The sequence below is a fragment of the Pongo abelii genome, chromosome 10 (genome assembly GCF_028885655.2).
Source record: "Pongo abelii isolate AG06213 chromosome 10, NHGRI_mPonAbe1-v2.0_pri, whole genome shotgun sequence".
Taxonomy (NCBI): Eukaryota; Metazoa; Chordata; class Mammalia; order Primates; family Hominidae; genus Pongo; species Pongo abelii.
This window is the reverse complement of record NC_071995.2, coordinates 127577440-127603071: the sequence shown is the minus strand read 5'-3', so window position 1 is coordinate 127603071 and position 25632 is coordinate 127577440. Positions and strand designations below refer to the sequence as shown.

The 25632-nt window shown below is 45.3% G+C and overlaps 1 protein-coding gene across 1 annotated transcript in view; it reads right to left on the bottom strand.

The window, feature by feature from the left end:
• The window catches only part of TMEM132C (transmembrane protein 132C), a 459511-nt gene that overhangs the window by 41348 nt on the left and 392531 nt on the right, over positions 1–25632 (bottom strand). The window contains exon 5 of the mRNA XM_009248400.4: positions 5732–5875. Coding sequence (XP_009246675.3) covers positions 5732–5875 — 144 coding nt within the window. The remainder of the gene's footprint in view (positions 1–5731; positions 5876–25632) is intronic.

The window sequence follows — 25632 nt, the reverse complement described above, 5'->3', positions numbered from 1 at the left end:
AGAAAATGTGACACATATACACCATGGAATACTATGCAGCCATAAAAAATGATGAGTTCATGTCCTTTGTAGGGACATGGATGAAATTGGAAATCATCATACTCAGTAAACTATCACAAGAACAAAAACCAAACACCGCATATTCTCACTCATAGGTGGGAATTGAACAATGAGAACACATGGACACAGGAAGGGGAACATCACACTCTGGGGACTGTTGTGGGGTGGGGGGAGGGGGAGGGATAGCATTGGGAGATATACCTAATGCTAGATGACGTGTTAGTGGGTGCAGCGCACCAGCATGGCACATGTATACATATGTAACTAACCTGCACATTGCGCACATGTACCCTAAAACCTAATGTATAATAATAACAAATAAATAAGTAAATTAATTAATTAAAAATATATATATATCAGTAAAAAAAAAAAAAGGAAAATAGAAAATGTATGTCCACACAAAGGCATGAATGTGAATATTTGTTGCAGCATGATTCATAAATGAATGAAACAGTTAAAAGGTGGAAACAACCCAACTGGGTGAATGGATGAACACAATATGGTATATCCATACAGTGGAATATTATTCTGTAATAAAAGAAACAAACTACTGCCCCATGCTACCATGTACACGAGTTTCAAAAACATAATGCTAAGTGGAAAAAGTGGACACAAAAGACCATGTATTGTATGATGCCATTCATGGGAAATGCTCATAGCAGGCAAATCCATAGAGACAGAAACCAGCTTAGTGACTGCCAGGGGCCAGGTATGGGAATGTGGATTAACTGTGACAAAAATGTCATAAAATCGGATCATGGTGACGGTTGCCAAACTTAGCATAATTTACTAAAAATCACTGAATTGTACATTTGAAATGAGTTGCATCCAATTCTTATATTTTTAAGCAACACTGTGCATATCACACAAATATACTTGTAAGCCTCCAGTCTTAATCCCTGATCTACCTAATCAGAGGATTACATGAGATGACCAGAGTTGACTCTGAGTTATTAAACCCTTACTATATGCTGGCTACTAGGTCATGTTCTCTGCTGCATTTATAAAACCGATTAATCCTCATGCTGACCTTTTGAATTAGGAACTATGCTTATCCTCATTTTACTAAGAAGGAGACTGAGTACTGGAGGGAACGCTATATGATTCACCCAAGGCTGCATAGCTTGAATGTGGCAAAGCCATGAGGAATTCTTTGGGAGACACTCTCCATGATACACTTGCATTTCAGCACATTGCACAAACAGCACAGGCTGTTTTTGTTCTGAAAGGTCTTTTCAAAGGTGTTTTATATAGTGAACAGTCTTGGAAGACAGACAGTGCCTTCTTCTGGAGCAAAGGGCAGACATGCTAAAGGTCCAGTATGATAAAGGTATTGTCTCTTTGGGGAAGTCAGGTTGGCCTGCTTTAACAGAATATCATAAGTCAGGTGGCTTAAATGACACACATTTATTTCTCACAGTTCCGAAGACTGGGAAGTCTGAGATCAGGATGCCAGAATGGTTGGGTTCTGCTGAGAGCCCTCCTGGCTTGCAGACTGCTGCCTTCTTGCTGTATCCTCACATAGTAGAGAGACAGCAAGCTCTGGTCTCTTTTCCTCTTCTTATAAGAGTACTACTGCCATCATGGGGCTCCACCCTCATGGAAGCCTAATTACTTCCTAAAGGCCCTACCTCTAATACCATTGCATTGGGTGTTAAGGGCTTCCACATATGAATTCAGGGTGGGACACAAACATACAGCCCATGATAAAAGATGCACGTTCTCGAAGGCCAGGATTCCTCTCCTGAAACCTGATCCACTACATGTGCAAGTGTCACTGGCCTCTTCTGCATAACCTGGTGGGAACTGAAGCCCAGGCAACTGGTGCAGAAAGATGCTAATACAGTGACTGCCTTTTGTCTCTGACCCTGGGGTCTTGTGTCTTCTGCCAGCATCCACAAAACTGTGACAGTTTGATTTGCCAGTTTACACTAGGGTGCAATCTCAGAGCCTTCAGAATTCTTGACAGAACTCTGAACTGCCTAAATCCAAAACCTCATGGGCCTGCTGTAGACTAGGCAATGATTAAATGTCAATTCCCTCCCCCTCTTCTCTCCATGGCATTCTGAGCTGTACCCAATTAGCACTGCAAGTATCATTGATCTCATCAGACCCAAGGCCACAGCCAAGCCTGGGTCCTACGGACTGTGCTCATGTACACTGAGCCCGCCTGCTCCAATGTCCTCACCCAGCTTCTGCTGACTCAAGATTTCACATTGCTTTGTCAACAGCCAGGGGTATCAACCCTGGATTCATTTCAGGAGGCAATTTTCTGTTTGAATACATTTATTTCCCTAAAGATACTGATTATAATTCCTGGAGATATTAGTAATGGACTCCATGTCAAAATTGTCTTAAGAGTAGCTAAGGATTGCTATGTATACAGTTGTGATAAATTTTGGGTTGTTTCCCTCTTGGTTTTTGTAGGCTGAAAGATAGGTTCTTTACCTCTAGAAAAGTTATCAGTACTGGAGGTGCCTATCAGCACGCTACATTCATCAAGGGTTCTGGGTTTTAGGGGGCTTGCACATCAGTGACAAAGGCCAGTGACCAACAAGGACCTGTGCTGTCCACTGTGGGAACCACAAGCCACACATGGCTATGAAGCACTGGAAATGGGGCTAGTTTTGATTTCAGTGTGCTGTTAGTATAAAACACACACTAGATTTCAAAGACTTAGTGTAAAAATAGTAAAATATTTCATTATTAATGTTTATATTGATTACATGTAGAAATGGTAATGTTTTAATATAATGGGTTAAACACAATGCATTACTACAATTAAATTCAACTTTTCTTTAAACTTTTTTTGAACGTGGCTATTAGAAAATTTAAAATTTCATATGTGGCTCACATTGTGTTTCCATTGAACAGTGTGGTTTAGAACTTCATCCCCCTTTTCCTCTTCCTCCCATGGGCCTTGTATTCTTTCTGTTAAAGCACTCTGTATTGAAGGCCACCACCAGCCCATATATCACTTTTGGGTAAATTAGGGAAAAAAGCCCTTTCTTGAGATACTACCTCCAACAGTCAGAAGAATCGTCAAAGTATATGGATGTTGCTGGAATGTTTACTGCCACCTACTGGAATGCTGTCATGGTTGAGTGTGGACATGACTGTGTGATGGTGGCGCTGAGCGCAGTGGACAGTCTAGCATGGTGGTCTATTGCTTGTTCTGGGGGTGGGGTTTGCAGAGAAGTATTTTTCCACGCCATTTATCCACCTCAACAGTTTGTAAACTTCTCTTCTACTCAGACATGGAGTTTTAAACACCAGAGAGAAGGCTGGTTGCTATCTGTCAGACTCGATTTGAAGGAAACAAAAATCACTACCTGAATGCTTTTTTTGATATTTGTTTTTTCCTGGATGTGTTTCCAGGGATTACAGAAAAATACAGAGAGAGACAAAATGCTTCATTTCTGGCTTATTCTTTAAGCATCACCTTATTCTTTAAGCAAGCATTGTGGTGTAGCATCATGACTAATGATGGGAAACAGCAGGAATTGCAGTTCTTCCTCCAAAAAACTTAAGACTCTAGAGCACACATTACTCTAGGCAAGCCATTTCTGGGAAGAGCAAAATGCTGGATATTTTAGACTGTCTAAGCCATATGGTTTCTGTCAGCTACTCAATTCTCCTGTGGTAGCCCCCAAAGCAGCTACAGGCAAAATGGAAGTGAATTTGAGTGGCTGTGTCGCAATAAAACTTTATTTACAAAATAGGCAGTGACTAGGTTTGGCCCATAGCTCATGGTTTGCAACCCCTACTCTAGAAGGGTGCTTTTAAACAGTTACCCCATCGGCCAACCCACAGCGCAAATATATTTTGTTTTTTATTTTTTTTGCCCATTAAAAACATTGGAATTTGTTGCTAACTTTGAAAAACAAGGTGGTTGTTTTTTTTAACCAGAAATCTAGATTTTCAATTCTTTTGGAGATATAAAATACTGAAATCCCACTACCTCATGACCACAACTGGGTATAGCAATTTCCTTGCTGGGAAAGACAAAGAGCAGAATCTTGGCTGCCCTTCTAGAATAGGCAGAACCAATTTACCACTTCACTTATTGAAGTCATCTGCTTAGCTACAGTAGGCGTTCAGGGTTTGACCCATAGTCCAAAGCACCACTGATGGTCTATCAAGGGATGAGTGGGTAAAGAGAATGTTGTATATAAACACAATGGAAGACTGTTCAACCTTAAAAAAAATAAAGAAATCCTATTACTTGTTAGAACATGGACGAACCTACAGGACATCATGTTAAGTGAAGTAAGCCGGGCACAGAAAGACAAACACTGCATGATCTCCCATACATGTAGAATGGCACAGAAAGACAAACACTGCATGATCTCCCATACATGTAGAATGGCACAGAAAGACAAACACTGCATGATCTCACATACATGTAGAATGGCACAGAAAGACAAACACTGCATGATCTCCCATACATGTAGAATGGCACAGAAAGACAAACACTGCATGATCTCCCATACATGTAGAATGGCACAGAAAGACAAACACTGCATGATCTCACATACATGTAGAATGGCACAGAAAGACAAACACTGCATGATCTCACATACATGTAGAATGGCACAGAAAGACAAACACTGCATGATCTCACATACATGTAGAATGGCACAGAAAGACAAACACTGCATGATCTCACATACATGTAGAATGGCACAGAAAGACAAACACTGCATGATCTCACATACATGTAGAATCTAGTGAAGATGAACTGATAGGAGCAGAGATAGAATGGCAGTTACCAGGGGATGGGTAAGGGGACAGTTGTGCAGATATTGGTCAAAAGATACAAAATATCAGTTAGACAGGAGAAGGAATATGTTCAAGAGATTTTTTGGTACAATATGTTAAATTTAGTTACTAATAATATATTCTTTTTTTTTTTTTTTTTTGAGATGGAGTCTCACTCTGCCACCCAGGCTGGAGTGCAGTGGCACGATCTCGGCTCACTGCAACCTCTGCCTCCTGCGTTCAAATGATTCTTCTGCCTCAGCCTCCCAAGTAGCTGGGACTACAGGTGTGCACAACCATGCCCAACTAATTTTTATATTTTTAGTAGAGATGGGGTTTCATCATGTTGGCCAGGCTGGTCTAGAACTCCTGACCTCAGGTGATCTGCCCACCTTAGCCTCCTAAAGTGTAATAATATATTCTTGAAAATTGCTAAGAGAGTAGATTAAGTTCTCGTCACACAAAAAAGATAAGTATGTGAGATGTGAAGTTATGCACATGTTAATTATTAGGTTGGTACAAAAGTAATTGTGGATTCTGCCATTTAAAAGTAATGGCAAGAACCATAATTACTTTTGCACTGGCCTAATAGCTCAATTTAGCCATTCCATAATGTATATGTATTTTAAAATAATACGTTGTGCATTATATAGGTATATGCACACACACAATTTTTAATTGTCAAATAAAGGAAGAAAGACAGAAATGAACCAAAAACCCTAACCAGGTTGGCATGATGTGAAAACAAAGAGATGGCAATGGACACGTTGAGTGGGTCAGCTGGAAGTGTGTTGCACATAAGCCTCTGTATAGTTGAACCTCATGTATTTCAGTCTAAATGTCCCTAGCAAATGGGATGTCCAAGTGAAGTCCCCACCGGTTCCATTCAGCTGGCTGTGGAATGACTTACTTTGACAACGTCCTCGTCTGTGGACTTGCACTCCACTGACTCTGAGATGTCCATCACAACACTGTTCTCCTCCACAGAGACCACCTTGATAGGCATGGCAACTGTCTTTCCTGTGAGTATGGCAGTGTTCAGAATTTCAGTGTCCTGCCAAAAAGAATCAAACACACTGGGTTAAGGGAGATATTCCATTCTGTTGGGAACTGGACAATTCTAGGGGGAACCTCCCAGTGTAAACACCAGGCTGTCCTTGTTCGTACAAGACACACTGTACAATTTACACACTGTACCAGGACTTGGAATAAAGGGCTATTCTTTGGAACAATTTACCAAGAATGTTCAATAGTTTACTTTTAGTTTCTTTATGATCATATTCCTAGTTTTCAACAACAATCAAAAAGTATTTATTCTTTTTCTTTATTGCAGAGACCAAGTAGAAGTAATACATTAGTTAGGTTTGGTTGTAAGCAACAGAAACTAACTCTGGGTACCTTCAGCAAGCACAGTAGGTTGAATAATGCTTTCCTCTCACCCTCTGCAAAAGATATCCATGCTCTAATCTCTGGGATCTGTGAATATGTTACCTTACATGGTAAAAGGGACACTGCAATTGAGATTGAATTAGGATCTTAAGATGGAAGGATTATCCTGGATTATCTAGGTGGACCCAGTCATCCTAAAGTCCCTATAAGAGGGAGCCATGACGTTCAGAGGGAGAGGAGGAGATGTGGCAGTGGAGGCAGAGGTCAGGTTATATGGCCAAGAGCCAAGAGATGTGAACAGCCTCTAGAAGCAAGCTGGAGAAGGCAAGGAATAGATTTTTCCCTGAGAGCTTCCAGAAGTACAGCCCTGCCAGCATCTTAACTTTAGCCCCTTAAGACTCACTTCAGACTTCTGTCCTCCAGAACTGTAGGATAATACATTTGTGTTAATTTGTCATCCCAGTATCAGGAAACTAACACAGATACTTATGGGCTAGATCCTGGATTGCTCCCAGCAACAAAGGAAGAGCTGAAGAAAGGTTTACAAAGTCCAGATCACCTTCAAGGATACTAAAAGCAGGAAATAATGGGCAGTGTCTCCCAAATAAGGTGGAATGAATGTCTTCAACCATTACTTTCTTTTTCTTTTTTTTTTTTTACTTTATATATAAGGGAAATTTATTGGCTCATGTATCTGAAATGCCTACAGCATGGGATATGATTGTGTCCAGAGGGCCAAACAATGTCTTATATGCTGTCAGTTTTCTTGACATCTTTTCCCCTTCATCTCGCCTTCCCCCATCTTCACCCATTTCTATTCTTTTTTTTTTTTGAGATGGGGTCTCACTATGTTGCCCAGGCTGGTCTTGAACTCCTGGTCTCAAGCAGTCCTCCCACCTTGGCCTACCAAAGTGCTGGGAACATAGGCAAGTGTCACCATGCCCAGATAATTTTAATTTTTTACTTTTCTTGTAGAGACAGGATCTTGCTATGTTGTCCAGGCTGGTCTTGAACTCCTAGCTTCAAGCGATCCTCCTGCCTCAGTCTCCTGAAGTGCTGGGATTACAGGCATGGGCTGCCGTGCTTGACACCTTCATTTTTTAAAAAATGAAGACTAAAGCAAAGCAAAGTGCCCTCCTCTGTTGCTCCATGGGAGCCCATTCCATCATAGCCAATGGAGACTTTGATTTATCCTGCTCAGATGACTTCATGCAAAACTATTAGCGTCACACCTCTCATGTATGTTGTGATTTGCCAGGTGATGAAGAAAATACCTTCTATTTGATTTTGTAGGATACTACCTGATTGCCTTTTTATAATTCTTTTCTTTATGGACAGATGAAAATGAAAAAGGGCTTTTGGCTTTGGGACATCTAATGATGCCAGTTTCTCACAAAGTCCCTCTCCAGAAGCACTGCTCTGGTGTGAAGCAGGAGATCGAAAAAGATTTTCTCCATTCTTTCTCCAGGGAAGCAATTGACACAAAAATGACTTTTTGCATTAAACAAGAGCGCAGCTGAAAGAGTTATGAGTTTTAAGTACAGCCTCGGCCTCTCTGTGATGCTTTTGCATCAGCCAGCAGTTACATCACCCTCGGCTGTGTCTTCTCCTGGGTCCGTGGGATTCCTGGAGCTGGGCTGCAATCCGGGCAGCTTGCACAACGTCTATTATGGAGGCTAAGAATACTTTAGAAATTCCCCAGGTCTATTTTCAGGTTCATTACAGGTAATGTGCTCAGAGTTCAGTCTTTACATTTTCTCTCTCAGAATGGTCTTTGGCTAATGGCTTCATTAAAGCAGTACATTCCCTCATGGATTGTGATTAGTTTTCTAACGGCTGTTGCAATTACATGCACACATGCACACACACACACTTTCACACACTCTACCTAACACTCTCTATCCCTAAATTGCACTCCACCAAAATTAAGATGGGTTGGACATGTATGTATATGTGTATGTATATATATATCTCTATCTATATATATTTTGAGATGGAGTCTTGCTCTGTCACCCAGGCTGGAGTGCAGTGGCGCAATCTCGGCACACTGCAAGCTCCGCCTCCCGGGTTCACACCATTCTCCTGCCTCAGCCTCCCGAGAAGCTGGGACTACAGGCACCGGCCACCATGCCTGGCTAATTTTTTGTATTTTTAGTAGAGACAGGGTTTCACCGTGTTAGCCAGGATGGTCTCGATCTCCTGACTTCGTGATCTGCCCGCCTCAGACATATATTTTTTTCACTTACCAATATCAATTTCAGGAGCAGAGAATTAATAGACATAGAAATAACAAATGATAAAAGGAAACTTTGGCCTCCAGAATAAACTGGCTGTGACATGGAGGAAGTTCCCTGTATTTAAAACCACTCTTCTGACTGGTAGTTTGGTGTCTATGACGTGGTGGGCCCTGGAGTCTGGACTCCTGGATTCCGCTCCTTGCTTTCCCATTAACTTCCTGTGCAATCCTGATCACATATCATATCTCTTGGAATCTTTGTTTCCTCATTTTACAAATTAGCGGGGGTTGGGCTATGTCATCTATCTTTTCGACTGTTGAATCCTAGACTGTCTTAGTTCATTCAGGCTGCTATAAGAAAATACCATAGGCTGGGTACTTTCTAAACAGCAGAAATTTGTTTCTTACAGTTCTGGAGGCTGGGAAGTCCAAGTGCAAGATTCAGTGTCTCGTGAAGGCAGAGAGAAAAAAATGTGTGTGTGCCTGTGTGTGTATGAGTGCCTGTGAATGTGTGTGTGCCTGTGTGTGTGAGTGCCTGCGTGTTTATGGGTACATGTGCCTGTGTGTATGTGTGTGCCTTTGTTTGTGTATGAGTGCCTGTGAATGTGTGTGTGCCTGTGAATGTGTGTGTGCATGTGTGTGTGGGTGCCTGTGCATTTATGGGTACATGTGCCTGCGTGTATGTGTGTGTGTGCCTGTGTTTGTGTATGAGTGCTTGTGAATGTGTGTGTGCCTGTGTGTGTGAGTGCCTGTGTGTTTATGGGTACATGTGCCTGTATGTGTGTGTGCGCCTGTGTTTGTGTATGAGTGCCTGTGAATGTGTGTGTGCCTGTGTGTGTGAGTGCCTGTGTGTGTGAGTGCCTGTGTGTTTATGGGTACATGTGCCTGGGTGTATGTGTGTGCCTGTGTTTGTGTATGAGTGCCTGTGAATGTGTGTGTGCCTGTATGTGTATGTGTGTATGCCTGTGTGTTTATGGGTACATGTGCCTGGGTGTGTGTGTGTGTGTGTGTGTGCACCTGTGTTTGGGTATGTGTGAGTGCCTGTGTGCATATGGGTGCATATGCCCGTGTGTGTGTGCGCCTGTATTTTTGTGCCTGCATTTGTGTATGTGTGAGTGCCTGTGTGCATACGGGTACCTGTGCCTCTGTGTGTGTGTGTGCGTGAGTGCCTATGTGTATGGCTACATGTGCCTGTGTGTGAGTGCCTGTATTTGTGTATGTGTGAGTGCCTGTGTCTTTGTGTGTGTGTGCACCTGTGTTTGTGTATATGTGTCTGTGTGCACGTGGGTACATGTGCCTATTTGTGTGTGTGTGCCTGTGTTTGTGTATGTGTGAGTGCCTGTGTGTGTGTGTGCCTGTGTTTATGTATGTGCGAGTGCCTATGTGTGTGCGAGCCTGTGTGTATATGTATGAGTGTCTGTTTACCTATGGGTGCATGTGCCTGTGTGTGTGCCTGTATTTGTGTATGTGTGAGTGCCTGTGTGTGTGCCTGTTTGTGTATGTGTGAGTGTGTGCATATGGGTACATGTGCCTATGTGTGTATGTGTGTGCCTATGCTTGTGTGTGTGAGCGCCTGTGTGTGTGTGTGCCTATGTATGTGTGAGTGCCTGTGTTTGTGTATGTGCGAGTGCTTATGTGTGTATATGTATGAGTGTAAGTTCCTGTGTGTACATGTATGAGTGCCTGTGTGCATATGGGTGCATGTGCCTGTGTGTATGTGTGAGTGCCTGTGTTTATTGCGAGTGCCTGTGTGTATGATATTGATGTGGCAGGCCTACAGAGTTCTTTGCATCTGGTTGCACCTCTCAAATACCTTTTTAGTTGAGGCCAATTCACAGCAATATGCCTAGCACACTATTTATGTGTATATAATTGTTCTGTCTTCTGAAACCCACCTAAACCCCCGCGGGACCAAGAACACATCATGTGCATGGCTGGCTGGGGGTGGATGCCACTTGCCTTTATGCTGCTGCTTAGCACTGCTCGGAAGAAGGCTTACGCTGCTAGCTACCTTTCCTCTGGCTCTATCCGGCTCTGATGAGTTTAGCATCACAGAAGGCAGCCTGCTTCCTGAAAGCACACAGGTGTACAATTCCTGCCGACTCCAGCAGGTATTAGAGACCGCTTATCAACACTGTCTCAAGGCCTCAGAACACGACAAAGGCATAACTATGACTTGGAAGCTTTTTGTATTATTAAATGTTTTTTTCTCTCCTTTTACCTTGCTCTGAAGCCCTCCACCCGCCTCCGTCATAAATCAGAGAACTGTTCTGTTTTGCTGAAAATAATCAATAAGGTAGGGTTCTTTAAATCATGGTCATTTCAAATTTGAAAAAAGCCAGAGGCTTCTGAGAAAACACATTTTTGTTGTTTGATTTACCCTCATAAATGTAAATTAGTTTGGCCATTTTCTAGGTGAACTGTATTTTTAACTTTTAAATAAATAAGAACATGGAATTACTTCTGGAATGACTTCATGGAATTATTTCTGTGTACGGGTGCGTGTGCCTGTGTGTATGTGTGTGTGCCTGTGTGAGTGCCCACGTGTGTGCGGGCGGGTGAGTGTGCCTGTGTGTGTGTGTGTGTGTGCCTGTGTGAGTGCCCGCGTGCATGCGGGCAGGTGCGTGTGCCTGTGTGTATGTGTGTGTGCCTGTGTGAGTGCCCGCGTGCGTGCGTGCAGGTGCGTGTGCCTGTATGTGTGTGAGTGCCTGCGTGCGTGCGTGCGGGTGCATGTGCCTCTATGTGTGTGTGTCTGTGTGAGTGCCTGCATGCGTGCATGTGGGTGCGTGTGCCTGTATGTGTGTGAGTGCCTGCGTGCGTGCATGCGGGTGTGTGTGCCTGTATGTGTGTGTGCCTGTGTGAGTGCCTGCGTGCGTGCGGGTGCGTGGGCCTGTGTGTGTGTGTGTGTGTGTGTGCGCCTGTGTGGGTGCCTGCATGCATGAATGCGGGTGCGTGTGCCTGTGTGTATGTGTGTGTGCCTGTGTGAGTGACTGTGCATGCGGGTGCATGTGCCTGTATGTGTGTGTGCCTGTGTGAGTGCCCGCATGTATGCGCGCGGGTGTGTGCGCCTGTGTGTGTGTGTGTGCCTGTGTGAGTGCCCGTGTGCGTGTGGGTGCGTGCGCCTGTATGTGTGTGTGCCTGTGTGAGTGCCCGTGTGCGTGTGGGTGTGTGTGCCTGTGTGTGTGTGTGTGTGCCTGTGTGAGTGCCCACGTGCGTGTGTGGGGGTGCGTGTGCCTGTATGTGTGTGTGCCTGTGTGAGTGCCCGCGTGCGTGCATGGGGGTGCATGTGCCTGTGTGCGTGTGTGTGCCTGAGTGCCCGCGTGTGTGTGTGTGTGTGTGTGCCTGAGTGCCCGCGTGCATGCGTGGGGGTGCGTGTGTGCCTGTGTGCGTGTGTGTGCCTGTGTGAGTGCCCGCGTGCGTGGGGTTGCGTGTGCCTGTGTGCGTGTGCCTGTGTGAGTGCCCGCGTGCGTGCGTGGGGGTGCGTGTGCCTGTGTGCGTGTGTGTGCCTGTGTGAGTGCCCGCATGCGTGCGTGTGGGTGCGTGTGCCTGTGTGTGTGTGAGTGCCCGCGTGCGTGCAGGTGCATGTGCCTGTGTGTGCCTGTGTGAGTGCCCGCGTGCGTGCGTGTGGGTGCGTGTGCCTGTGTGTGTGTGCCTGTGTGAGTGCAAGCGTGCGTGCGGGTGCATGTTCCTGTGTGTGTGTGTGTGTGTGTGTGTGTGTGTGCGCGTGCCTGTGTGAGTGCCCACGTGCGTGCGTGTGGGTGCGTGTGCTGGTGTGTGTGTGCGCGCCTGTGTGAGTGCCTGCGTGCGTGCGTGTGCGTGCGTGTGCCTGTGTGTGTGCCTGTGTGTGCATATTGATATGGCAGGCCTACAGAGTAGGCACTCGCACATATACAAACACAAGCACACACACATAGACACACACACACGCATACACGCAGGCACATGTACCTATACATAGAAGTAATTTCATGAAGTCATTCCAGAAGTAAATCCATGTTCCTTAACACAGAAGTGTTAAAAAGACTCGGAAGCGTGAATGAACTCAAATATGTTAGGGGAGTTTGATTGACTGGCCACGGAGATGGGGGATTTGTCCCAGGAATGGGTGTAAAATGCCCCACTTCGAATATCCCCCAAGGGTTCTCCTGCAGAGCAGAAAAGAGTGAGGAAATGTATTACATCCACACAATGGAAGACTATTCAGCCACAAAAAGGAATGCACACATGCAACAACATGGATGGATCATGAACATGTTGTGTGAAGTGAAACAAGGCCAACACAAAGGCCCCATATGACATGGTCCTACTCATACGAAATGTCCAGACCAGGCAAATCCACAGACAGAACGTGCATTAGTGGTGGTCAGGAGCCGCAGGGATGGGGAAGGGAAGTGACTGGTAACGGGTACGGGATTTCCTTTTGTGGTGATGAAAGTGTTTTGAAATTAGATAGGGATGATGGTTCATAACCTTGCAAATACTAAGAACCACTGACCTGTATATTTAAAACAGTACATTTTATGGCATGAGAATTATATCTCTATAAAAAAGAAAGGAAAGAGTGTGGGATGGGGCTGGAGCCATGGAAAGGCCACATCAGGTTCAGATCTGGCCTTCGATTCTGGGCTCCTGCATGGCCTCAGACAAGCCAATGATCCATCCACCCACAGCTGACTGACCCTGGAAATGGGACTAAGAACAGACACATTCGTGGCTCAGAGACCAGACGTCTGCCTAGTAAAGCAACTTCGGGGGTTTAAATTTCATGAGGGTCTGGAGAAAGGGTGAGCTTAATCTAAAATGTCCCCGAGAGCAGCAAACAAGCTCTTTCAATCCATGTGGCTGGGAGACAAGAAGAGGTAGTAGCTAATAAAAAGGAAAAAAAAAGCCAGGTCACATTTGAGGAGCTCTTGGCATGTGCTAGGTGTTGCTAATATTCTCACTGCTACCTGAAACCCATGAAGCGGGTAGTTGTGTTACCCTTAGTCTATGGATGGGGAAACTGAGGCATGGAACTGAGTGACTGACTTGTCTGGGGGCACAGCCCATATATGATTCACCCACATTTAAACGTCCAGCCCACGGCAGGAGCATATATATGTTCTTGACCACAACTTCTCGGCAGGTCAAGAGCAAGGACCTGATAGAGAATTGCCTTAAATCCTGGCTCTGCCCTTTTCTTGCTATTATTTAAATGCACCACGCATCAGATTCCTTGACTGTGAACTCCCAGAATAATTAGGGTTGTTGTGAAGATTAAATCAGATAATGTTTATGGATTGCCTGTCAGGGTTTGGAACAAAGTCCAAGTTGACTCAAAGGGCAGCTATCAAACATAAATGTGAAGTATCTCGTATGAGACAATTGGTGGCTGGAGGGAGGCCAAATTCACCCACTTCAATCTCTCTTTCTCTCTGAAAATTGGGGCTGTGCAGGGGGAGGAATAGAAAATAAAATAAAAACAAATCAAGCACATAGCAGACATCCAAACACATTTAAAACGTATTTATGTTAGCACTTTATGTATTCCTTTCAGATTTTTTTTCTTTTACAAAAGAGAAAAAACATGGCTGATAACTTTAAAATCTCCTCTGTCATTTTTCTAGTCCTGATCCTCAATTTCCCTCCCTAAAGGCAATCACTGCCAGGATTTGGCATGTATCTTTCCAGTTTGTGATTCTTATACTTTTACCAAATATCCATATTTATGTAAAGAAAATATGGTATTGTCTTTTGCTTTTATGTTTTATACAAAAGCATGTTTTACATAGTTTATGTAAATATATCATATTGTACTTTCATCAACTTATGTTTTGTTTTTCAAAACACTCAACATTATGTTTTTATGCTCTATCCCTGTTTGTATAGCTGGAGCATTTATTCCTATTTAGATCCATATTTATATACTGATTGAATTCATTTGTCTCAAAACTGACTAAATTCCATTGTGTGCCTTTTCTGTATTTTACATTTCCATTCTCTTACCCATGGAAACTTACAGTGTGTCAAATTCTTTGCCTTTGCAAATAACTGAATCCCTCCACGTGCATATGTATCCAGGGTTTTTTTGTTTTTTTTTGTTTTTCTTTTTTTTAGCATCTTCTCATCCTAGAAGTGAAATTGCTGGGTGGAGAGTGTACACATTTTCCTCTTTGATCCTGCTATTTGGTGCTTCCAAGCAGTTGTCATCATACACTCTGAGCAGCAGCATGTGAGGCCGTCCTTCCCTGAGACCCTGGCAAACCCCCGTGATTATGTATCCCTTGGCCAGGTGATGGTTCCAGCTGGTCAACTAAACAATAACCTAGCTGTTGCTGTGATGGGACTTTGTAAATGTGACTAATGCTCATCATCAGCTGACTTTATTTATAAAGGAAGTTATCCTGCATAATCTGGGTGGGCCCGATCCAATTGGTTTGAAAGGCATTTAGAAGCAGAGCTGAGGCTTCCCTGAACAGGAAGAAATCTCGCCTGTGGACAGCACTTCAGTTTGTGCCCCAAAGATCCAGGCTGCCCTTCATGACAGTTTGTCCATGACACATAGCTATATCTGTCTATCTATCTAGCCTATCAATCATCTGTCTATCTATTTATGTGTCTATCATCTATCCAATCTATCTTCTATCATCTATCTAATCTGTCATCTATGTATTATCTATCTTATCTCTCACTATCTAATCTATCTTCTGTCTCCTATCTATCTATCTATCTATCTATCTATCTATCTATCATCTACCTACCTACCTACCTACCTACCTATCTCCTCATCTTGTTTCTCTGGTGAAACGTGCTGTTTTACCAGCCTCTTTATTTTAGGTATTTTGGTGGGTAGGGTACCATTTACTTCCCTATTACTGTAATTACTGCGCCTGGCTCACGGTGGCCATGGAGGTTCAGGGCTTGTGGACTGCAGAGACCTGAGAGCTCTAAGGCCTGGCTTTGGGCCAGTCCATGATGCCAAGGTCATGGCCACATGGGCAAATGGGGCTTGGCAAGCCACTTTCTTCTTTGAGGAAGCTGATCCCCATCCTTGAACTACATGCTGGGAAAGTGACTGCATAAAGTGTCCGGGAACCACAAACAACAAGTGGGAATCCCATAGAGAAAGCAGGAATTAGCCTGCCTTACATTTTGCTATGAAAATTTGGCCCTTCTAAGTGGATCTAAGTGGATTTAAGGGGCTTTTCTAACCGTGCAGGTTAAACTAGTTGGCTGCACATCTCAAAGGAGACCCTGCAGGAACTCCCAGTGGTTGTGCCCAGACCTTACATCTTCATTCCCAAGTTTAATTTCTGGGAAGAAACTTCTCCTATAGAACTGGCTATTTTAAAGCAAGTTATAAGTCATCCCATTTTTGAGCACCAGAATCAGAGAGGAAAGGGGTTCCTCAGCCCACCTGGACGAGGAGGAATGACTTGCCCAGGGCCACACAGCTGGACAGTGACACCATCTTGCTTTTATTTCTTTTATCCACCACACCTGCCACCTCTCTCAAGCGTGTTTTCTCTGAGGTGGAGCAGACCTTTGGTGGTGACAGCAGCATGCATTATGCGCCAGATTCTCTTTAAGCGCTTCGTGTGTCCCAGCTCCCTGAACCTTTGAAGTGAGACTCTGTTCTTACCCTGATTTGAAGCGTGAAGAGACGAAGTCAAGAATGTCAACTAACTCACTCAAACTTACAAAGCCAGCAGCGGGGTGGAGCTGAGATATGAACCCCAAGTGAGAGGTCCAGCCCCTGGTTCTTACTCTTTGCACAAGACAACCCTCTAGAAAACAAGCCCACCAGTGGGGGTTGTGGGAGTGGACGAGTGGCCCTGAGGGCCTGTCTCAACCTGGACTGGAGAAGCCACTGGACAGTGGGACACGGACATTTTTCATTTCTCTCCAGACCCATTCTGACATCGGTGACTCTTAAATCTATCTATCCAATCTGTCTTCAATCATCTATCCAAGGACACTTAAATTTAAGGACACTTAAGGACGCTTAATCCAAGTGTCCTTCGTTCCATCTACAGCCAGAGAAGCAGTCCATTCCTGTGAGCGCCTCCCAAATCTGTGGATTTTCTTCTCCACCACCTGTCTCTGAGGGAGGAATAACCGGGCGAATGCTCCCCCTCCACACGTACAGGCGTCCACAGAGCCCAGGGTGTCTCGCTTGGTTTCCTCTGGGGGCTTGTAGAGCTGACTACAGACCAAAACTTTCACATTTTCCTTGAGGAAGGCAACTAATAGGGAAATCTACTATTCTCTAATTCAAAGTAGATGCTGAGAACAGAGATGGCAACCACGTGCTGCTTCTCAGAATGAAAAGAAAGATGGATTGAATTTCTGTGGGGAGAGCAGGCGTCTGTGATGGCTTCATAGACATCTTTCACATCCCATTAGATTTTTCAGACTGATGAATAAGACACAGGGGCCAGTTCCTGCCCATGGCAAGTTTTTATGTAAATTTGTTAGCCAAGAACGATTTTTACATTTTCAAGGCTTTAAAAAAAAAGAAAAGAAAAACAATATGCAACAGAGACTATGTGTCCTGCAAAACTGAAAATATTTACTATCTAGCCCTTTATGGAAAAACTTTGCTGATCCCTGAACAAGATCATTTTTACCAATAGGACGGGCCCTCTTTCCTCCAAAGGCCTCTTTTAGTCTTCCAGTTTCAGGCCATTCTCTCTGGTAGAGCCATGGAGTCATCTTCCTTTTGCAGAAGCTAACTCCTGTCCTTATTGCGTTCTCCTCTTCAGTGGTTACAGCCTCTGATCCACCATGCTTCCAGTGGGACTTCAACATCGGCATGATGGCTTCCTCCATAAACGCCTGCACCCTTTGCTCAAATTGGCATAGATTTGCATCTTGATAATTTGCATTGCATGTTTGGACCTATGAGGAATCTTGCGCTAAACCGGAGGGGCTCATGTTAAATAGGAAGGGAGATTTGAATTGGGGAGAACTTTATAAGTGGTTGATCATTTACCTTTGTGATGATTTTTGTGTTACTGAAAGCATCTGGTTCCCTGCACGTGCTTTTAGCTCAAGGAAGGTGATTATAAACACTTCAATAACAAGAGTCCCCTAAAACTGGCCTTTCCGGACTTAACCATAGCAGATAACATTACAACACTGCCTGCTCCAAAGGAAAAATATATGAACAGGAAAAAAAAGATCATGTCTTCCTCTATCTCAGCGGAAGTGCAGTTGGTCGGGGAAACATCCCAGCAGGTTAGGAAGACGCTGGAGACGGCGGGAAGGCTCACCGCTCACATGGCAGGTTCTGGGGAGATAGCTCATGTGGTAGGTTCTGGGGAGATAGCTCACGTGGCAGGTTCTGGGGAGATAGCTCACGTGGCAGGTCCTAGGGGGATGAAATGTCCAGTTTTGAAACTGGAACCCAGAAAAGAGGGTCCAGCTGCCAGCATTCAGAGAGCAGCGACCATCGTGGCTTCATGAGTTCAAACTAAAAAGGTGCCTGCCTTGTGGCCTCCATGGAAGCTGCATTCCTGCTCCTGCCTTGTGGCCTCCATGGGAGCTGCGTTCCTGCTCCTGCCTTGTTGGAGCTTTGCTTTCCTCATTTGTGAAATGGGGATAATCCCACTTTCCTCTAGGGTTGTAGGCAAGAGGACCTACAAAAAATCTCAGGTCAGTACCTGGTACAGAGGTGGCCACTCCACCACCCCAACCCTGTCCATCTTCATCCCAGGAAACAGAGCCCACAAACTGTGACACTGTATTTGAATGCCCTGATTCACCATGTTGCTTTTGAGCTCCCTGTAGCTGCACCAGACCAATAGGTTCCATTTTTATGTAACAAAGTTGTGAGTTGTTTTTCACTTGCCATGGACCCCCAGGTTGAAGGTCACATAGCCTGAGCATGCCCAGATGAGCCACACGTGCAAACACAGAGGAACCCTAAGTGCTCAAACTGAGGTGTGGGAACTGAATTAAGAACAGGACACTGCATAATAAGGTCCAGGATCCAATCAGATTGAGCCCTGGCATCACCCCATGGCAGGATCCAGTCAGATCATGTCTCCCTGCATCACCTCATTGCAACATCCAATCTGATCACATCTCATTACCCAATGCTTATAAAACCCGACTCAGCCCCCAGCTCTAGGAGAGACTGCTTTGGGAATTATCCCAGGTGTTTTCTTTACTTATTACAAGTAATACAATCTCCTTGCCAACTCCTCCTGGGTTGTGGTCATTAGATTGATACCTGCCAACCAACTGAACCCACCTGTTGCGTGGGTAGCAACCCCAGCTTCTTAGCTGCAGGAGGATGAGCATTCAACTGCAACTAACTTGGGAACCAATTTATTATCACTTGGAAGTCCAAGGAGTGGCTGTTTAATTGCACTTACAATTCGATGAGGAGGCACCATCAGTGGGAACCCGAAGGCATTGGGAAGGTGCTTTGCTGAGGGCTTCAGTGCCTTGAAGCTGAACCCCAGGGTCTGGAGCAAGGTGTGGGCTAGTACTGCTCACTCAGTGAATGTGGAGTCTGAGACTGACCTGCCCTGGGGATTAAGAAGAGGGAACTGCATAATAAGGTCCAGGATCCAATCAGATTGAGCCCTGGCATCACCCCATGGCAGGATCCAATCAGATTGAGCCCTGGTGTCACCCCATGGCAGGATCCAGTCAGATCATGCCTCCCTGCATCACCTCATTGCAACATCCAATCTGATCACATCTCATTACCCAATGCTTATAAAACCTGGCCTCCTTTCCTGAAGTAAAGAAAAAGAGCTTTTCCAGCTACCAAACAATGATGAAATCTGTTTGCTGGGATAATATTGAGATACTAACTTATGTTTTCCCTCTCTGTGGCTTCCCCTTCCTTCCTCCTATTCAAGCAGGGAAACCAGTTCTGTATGTATCTTTGGGGGAAGGAGGAGAAGGACAGAAAACAAAACACCTCCCGAATTCCAGAGAGGTGAGGAAGTTCACAAGTATGACAAAATGTTTGGCCAAAATCATGGGGGAGGGGGGCGCTCCCTTCACCCATCCTTCCAGAACAGAAAGAACCAATTTTTTTCTCTTGGGAGGTAATGAGAGAGGAGGAGTGGTCTTTGGGTTCTGAAAGGAAACACATGTCTGGTTTCTAGGAAGCGTTTTTGGAGAAGACGCAAGAGGAGATGCCTGCCTGGTGTCTGTGCAGCAACACAAAGACCCTTGAATCCCAGAGGTAGCCCCCAAAAGGCAGGCGCTAGGAAAATAAACTGATTAGATCGGAGAAAATAGAGAACCAAGATATTGTGGCAAAAGAGGCTGCCTCTCAATATCCACTCTCCTTTTTTCTTCAGTTACTGAACCATGATGCTTTGGGAGGTGTTCTCAGCCTCCCTTGCAGCTGGCTGTGACCATGTGACTGGGTTCAAACACAGTTGTTCTCAAAGTGTGGTGCCTGGCCCAGCAGAATCAGCATCCTCTGGGAACTTGTTAGAAATGCAAATTTTTGGGCTCTACCCCAGACCTACTGAATCAGAAACTTTGAAGGTGGGTGGGGCACATTAACCAGTGCTTTACCAATTCCTCAGGTGATTCTGATGTTGTTGAAGGTTGAGAACTGGTCTAGTCCAAAAGTAAACGGAAATATGCAGTACTTTAGAAAATCTCCTTAATGAGAACTAAACTCAGTAAGTGGGGCATTTCTTTTGTCCTTTTTCCCTTCCTGCTACTGGGAATATAGATATAATGGCTGGAACACCAGCAGTCACCTTGAATCATAAGGCAAACTTGGAAATAAAAGCCATTTGCTAGGCCGGGCACAGTGGCTCACGTCTGTAATCCCAGCACTTTGGGAGGCCGAGGTGGACAGATCACTTGAGGTCAGGAGTTCGAGACCAGCCTGGCCAACATGGTGAAGCCGCGTCTCTACTAAAAATATAAAAATTAGCCAGGTGTGGTGGCACACGCCTGTAATCCCAGCTACTAGGGAGGGTGAGGCAGGAGAATCGCTTGAGCCCGGGAGGCAGAGGTTGCAGTGAGCCGAGATCCTGCCACTGCACTCCAGCCTGAGAGACAGAGCGAGACTCCTTCTCAAAAAACAAACAAACAAAAAAAAAGCCATTTACTGATGGTGAGATGGTAAGATAGGAGAAGCCTAAATCTCTGATGACTAATGAGTGGTCATGCCCTTACTTATGTATGTGAAATAAACTTATTTTCTGTTTCATCTAGAGGTTTGAAGGTTTTCTGTTATTCTCAGCCAGACTTAAGGCTAACTTATGTAGATATTTCTTTTTATGCTTGAGATGGTGGACAAAGACTACTACTGGTTATACTTGAATGCATTACAACAAATTCCAGTTTTGCACCCGTGAGAAGCCAAGTCCCTGGCAAGGATGCTAGATGGTGGCTGGCAGTTTGGGAATGGCAGGGGGTGGTGGTAATCCCAGTGTTCTCTGTGGCTGCTGGTAGTGGGTGCCCCTGTGGAGCCAGGCTGACAGCAAGGCTGTTATAGGAGGAAGGAGAAAGCAGAGACACAACTCAGCTTAATTTGCAGCAATAGAAAAATTACTCCAAAAGGGCGCTTCATTTTCCCAATTCAAGGCATACTAGTTAAAATGATGCACAGGCCGCCCAGCAGCTGATTGGCGTGCTGATTAGTGAGGGTGCTTGAAGTGTGGGTTCTGGATTCAGGGCAGAGAAGCCCAGAGAAGAGCCATCTGATTAACAAGCTGACTCTGTTAGGTGCAACCAGTGATTTACATAATCAGGTGATTAAGAATACATTACACACACACGCACACACACACGCACACACACACGCGCGCACACACACACACGCACACGCACACACACACACACACGCATTGTAGGGGAGGCCTCTTGCAATTCCACCCACTAAGGTAATCTTCCCTCTAAGCAGGCCAAGTGCAGACCCCAGCTGTGCCTCACGGTGCAGTGTAACAATTCCTCTCATCAGGGGAGAAAAGAGAAGCTTGTTACCGCCGGCTTGCGAAGGGCAGTCCTGACGGAGCAGACCAGGCTGGACCCGTTACCTGACCACACTGCCTCCCCGCTCCCATTTCCTAATGAACCCCAAGAGTCCTGTATGATGTTTTGGTAGAATTGATTAAAAAATGCTTGAGGAGATGCCAATAGTAAAATGCGTTGCTGATGACGACACTAACAATTCCCCTCACTTCCTCTGTGACTGCCTTAGATTCGGTAGGAGCAGGGAGACCCCGAGGTGGCAGGGCAGGGGACAGAGGAGAGAGGAGGCTTCTCACAGGAAGCTCTCTCTCCTGAACATTTACAGGGAGCAAGAGAAAAGACTTTCTTCATCAATACACTGGCAGGCCCATCCATATGGAGGCTGTTCTCAGTTACGCCTTCTCTGTCACCTCCGTTTGTCTTGACTTTGCAATTCCTTCTAGAAATCTTAGCACAGTGCAATAGTGTACCAATTAAGATCCGTGTCTAAAACCAGGCAGCATCTCAGCCCAGCATTCCGTAGCAGAGTACAGCAGGGTGTGTGTGGCGCTGAGTGACAAGAGCTTACTAGTTAGCTCAGAGATCCTGCAGGAGACATCAATCATCAGAGCGGCTCAGAGTTACAGGGCATCTACGATGTTGTTAGGCAGGAAGCAATGTACTATTGTATACATAGTCACGATAATAACAGTAATTGATGTGTATGCCTCTGTTAGTTTTCTAAGGCTGCTGTAATGAAGTACAGCAAACGGGATGGCATACAACAACTGAAATTTATGCTCTCACTGTTCTGGAGGCCAGAACTTTGAAATCAAGTTGTCAGCAGGGCCGTGCCCCCTCTAAGCCTCTAGGGCAGGATCCTTCCCTGCCTTTTCCTAGTGTCAGCGGTTTGCCTGCAACCCTGAAATTCTGGGTCTTTTGTATGTGACGCAGCAATCTCTGCCTCCGCCACCGCGGAGCGCTCTCCCCATGGCTCTGTCCAAATCTCCCACCTATAGGGACACCAGTCATTGGATTAGCAGCCACCTAATGACCTCATCTTAACCCAGTGGTATCTGCAAAGACCCTATTTCCAAAGAAGGTCAGATTCATAGGTACTGAGGATTAGGACTTCAGCATATCTTTTGGGGGAACAAAAGTCAACCGGCAACCATGTCTCTTTATTCTTTGCAAAGAATTTTCACATAAATCATTGCCACATTTGACATTCAACAAAGCAGAGCAGAAAGGGCTGGTGTCACCACAGGAGGGGAAACTGAGGCACAGAGGGCTTCGATTCCCGCCCTTCTGGCCTCCGGACAGCCAAGCCCTCCAGTGTGCTCTCCCCTTCCTGTGTCAGCCCCTCTGAGCTGATGGTGAATTGATCCAATCAGCACCATCGTAGTAGTAAAAATACCAACCCTAACATGGGCCACCTTGCACCCCACCATGATTTTGAGCTCTTTTCAAGTACCAGGTGCTGTTCCAGGCATTTCTGCAAGCACTGATTTATCTAGTTTCAACAGTCCAATGAGCCGGCACTTCAATTCTCCCCCACTTCACAGGTTAGGAAATGGAAGATTTGCAGGAAGTGTAATGAACTAGCTCAAGAACTAGCAGCTACTAAGTATGGAGGTGGGGAGGGGAACCGGGGATGGAGCCCAGGCCGATGGAACCCTAAAGCTCATGTCCTGACCCACTACAATATCTGACACTAATATCCCTCAAATATTGTAACTCAACTCAGAAAAAGCAAATGCATACACTAAATATCTCAGGAAAGCTCCTTTTAAAAAATAGCTTTATTGAGATATAGTTCAAACACCATACGATGCATACATTTAAAGCATACTAACCAGTACACTCTCACTTAATCTAGCTTCAAAACACCTCCCTTATGGCAGAAGGAGACTCTAATCCCATTAGCAGCCACTCCCATCCCCAACTCCTCCCAGCCCCCAGCAACCACTAATCTGCTTTCTGCCTCTATGGACTTACCTATTCTGGACATTTTATTTAAAGGGAATCACACAACATGTGGCCCTTTGTGCCTGGCTTCTTTGATCATATTTTCAAGGTTCGTCCAAGTGGTAGCATGGATTGGTCTTTCCTTCCTTTTAATGGCCTGATAATATTCTATTATATGGATAGACCACATTTTGTGTATTCCTTTCTCAATTGATGGACATTTGGGTTGTTCCCACTTTTTGGCTATTATGAGTAATGCTGCTACGAACATTTAAGTACAAGTCTTTGTGTAGATGTAGGTTTCATTTCTCTTGGGTTTACACCTAGGAGTGGCATTATGACAGGTCCTTTTTAAAAGCAGGTAATTACATAGATTTTTCCCCAAGGCTAATTATCTTTCTTTAACTCTGGTGAACTGACAAAGTTAGAATAATCCCGTGGATTTATGAATCTCCTTCCTCCAAAGTGGTCCGAGCACTTTTCTCCATGCTATGAAATCCACTCCTCTGCCATTATTTTTGTGGTCATTCCAGACAGCAATGGGGGCTCCAGAAGGGCTTTACCTGGGTCAGGGGCTGGGAAGCATGGCCATGCTGGCCACCAGGCAGGCCTCCTGTCCCGGGCCCCTGTTTCCCGGAGCACGCTCCACTTATAGGCACGTGGAGGCACTGTCCTCTGTCTTCTGTGAATCCTGCTCCTTGTGGCTCCGAGAACTCTGTGTTCTGAGCTGCAAATGTTCTTGGACGGTGTCTCATTAATTATAGCTTATCGGCTGCCTTGCGAGTTGCATCTTAATGAGTGACCCTCATCGCTGACCCTTTATTAGCACAGGACTTCTTTGTTGGGTCCTGCGTCTCTTCCGATTCTGTAAACACAGATCAATGGGATGTTGTGGGGCTGACGTGTCCCACTTCCCTTCCCGGAGGAACAGGAAAGCTTCCTTGCAGGTGCTCTGCGCAGCTCTGCTCCTGGCACCAACCCCGCCCCACAGCCAACAAGAAATCCCTTTGATGTGCAGACGAGGATGGGGTAAGGGTTCTCTCATTATCTAGTTATGTGGCTAGATCCTATTTCAAGAGAGTTTACTCTGCACACAGCAGCCAGGGCCAGCCTTGGGGTACCTGAAAACCCTAAGAATACAGAGGTCAGAACACAAAGGAGAGTCATCCTTGTCAAAATGACCTGCAAGGGTCCAGGCATGTGACTTCTGGACTGTGGAGAAGGGTGCTAATTGCATTAGTCACCTGGAGCTGAAAATAGAGTTAAAAACCATTTAAAACTTCAATGAGACCAGGCTGCCGCTCTGCTCAAATGTCCCCCTGGTTTTCATGTGATTCAGAGTGAAGCCAAAGTTCTGTGGAATCTGGACCTCTTGGTTTCCTCCCTGCCTCTCCTCCACCCCATCATGTTTTCCAGCCACAGTGTCTTGTTGCTATGTCTTAAACATGGCAGTCTTTGCATATGCTGTTCCTTCTGCCTGGAGTGCTGTTGCCCCAGATATCCACATGGCTCCACCCTCACCTTTGTTCACCCCCCATTCCCATTCCCTGCTATGGTCTCCCTAGCTGTGATCACCTAGGAGACATTGTTTTATTTCAGCTTTGAGGCCTTGTCTGTCTCCCTCTTAAAGGGAATCTCCATGAAGAGATGTTGTGTCTCTTAGTCGCTGTTCCTCCCCCACTGCCTGGAACAGTGACTGGGCATAGTAGTTGCTTAACGAACATATAGGGCATGAAAGAAAAGGAGAAACCATTTGCACCTCTTTCCTATTTGAGTTCTAAAAGCATTTTAAAGAAGCGAATTTGAGGGCATGGCGCTTTATGATGAAGGCCTTGAATTAGAAATAAGAAGCAGGATCTTGGCCTGCTTCCTGCAGGAGCACCATCAGGACCCTGGATGGAGTCCTTGTCTGAAGAGCCAGCCTTGGAGATGAGGCGGGGGCCCTGTGCTTGGGCTGCAGACAACTGCAGATGTGAAGAGACTCTGCAATCCAGGAATGATGGATAGCTCAGGGCAGCCCGTGTGTCAAGACCAGGAAACAAAATCTTCAAGCCGCAGCCTTGGTTTAGGCAACAGGAGATCCAGGAGTTGTTACCCCAAAAAACTGTGAAGTGGGTAGAAACCCCAAGAAGGATGGGGCTAAATTTCATTTCTTACTCCCTGATGGAATGGTGGATTTAGAAATCTGAGCGAGGCTCAGGACAGCAAGTCATGATTTGAATCTGCAGTCCCCATCTGACGGATGGAGATTTGTACCCACGCTGCTGCTTTCTGGTCTATGCCAAACCTCCGACCCC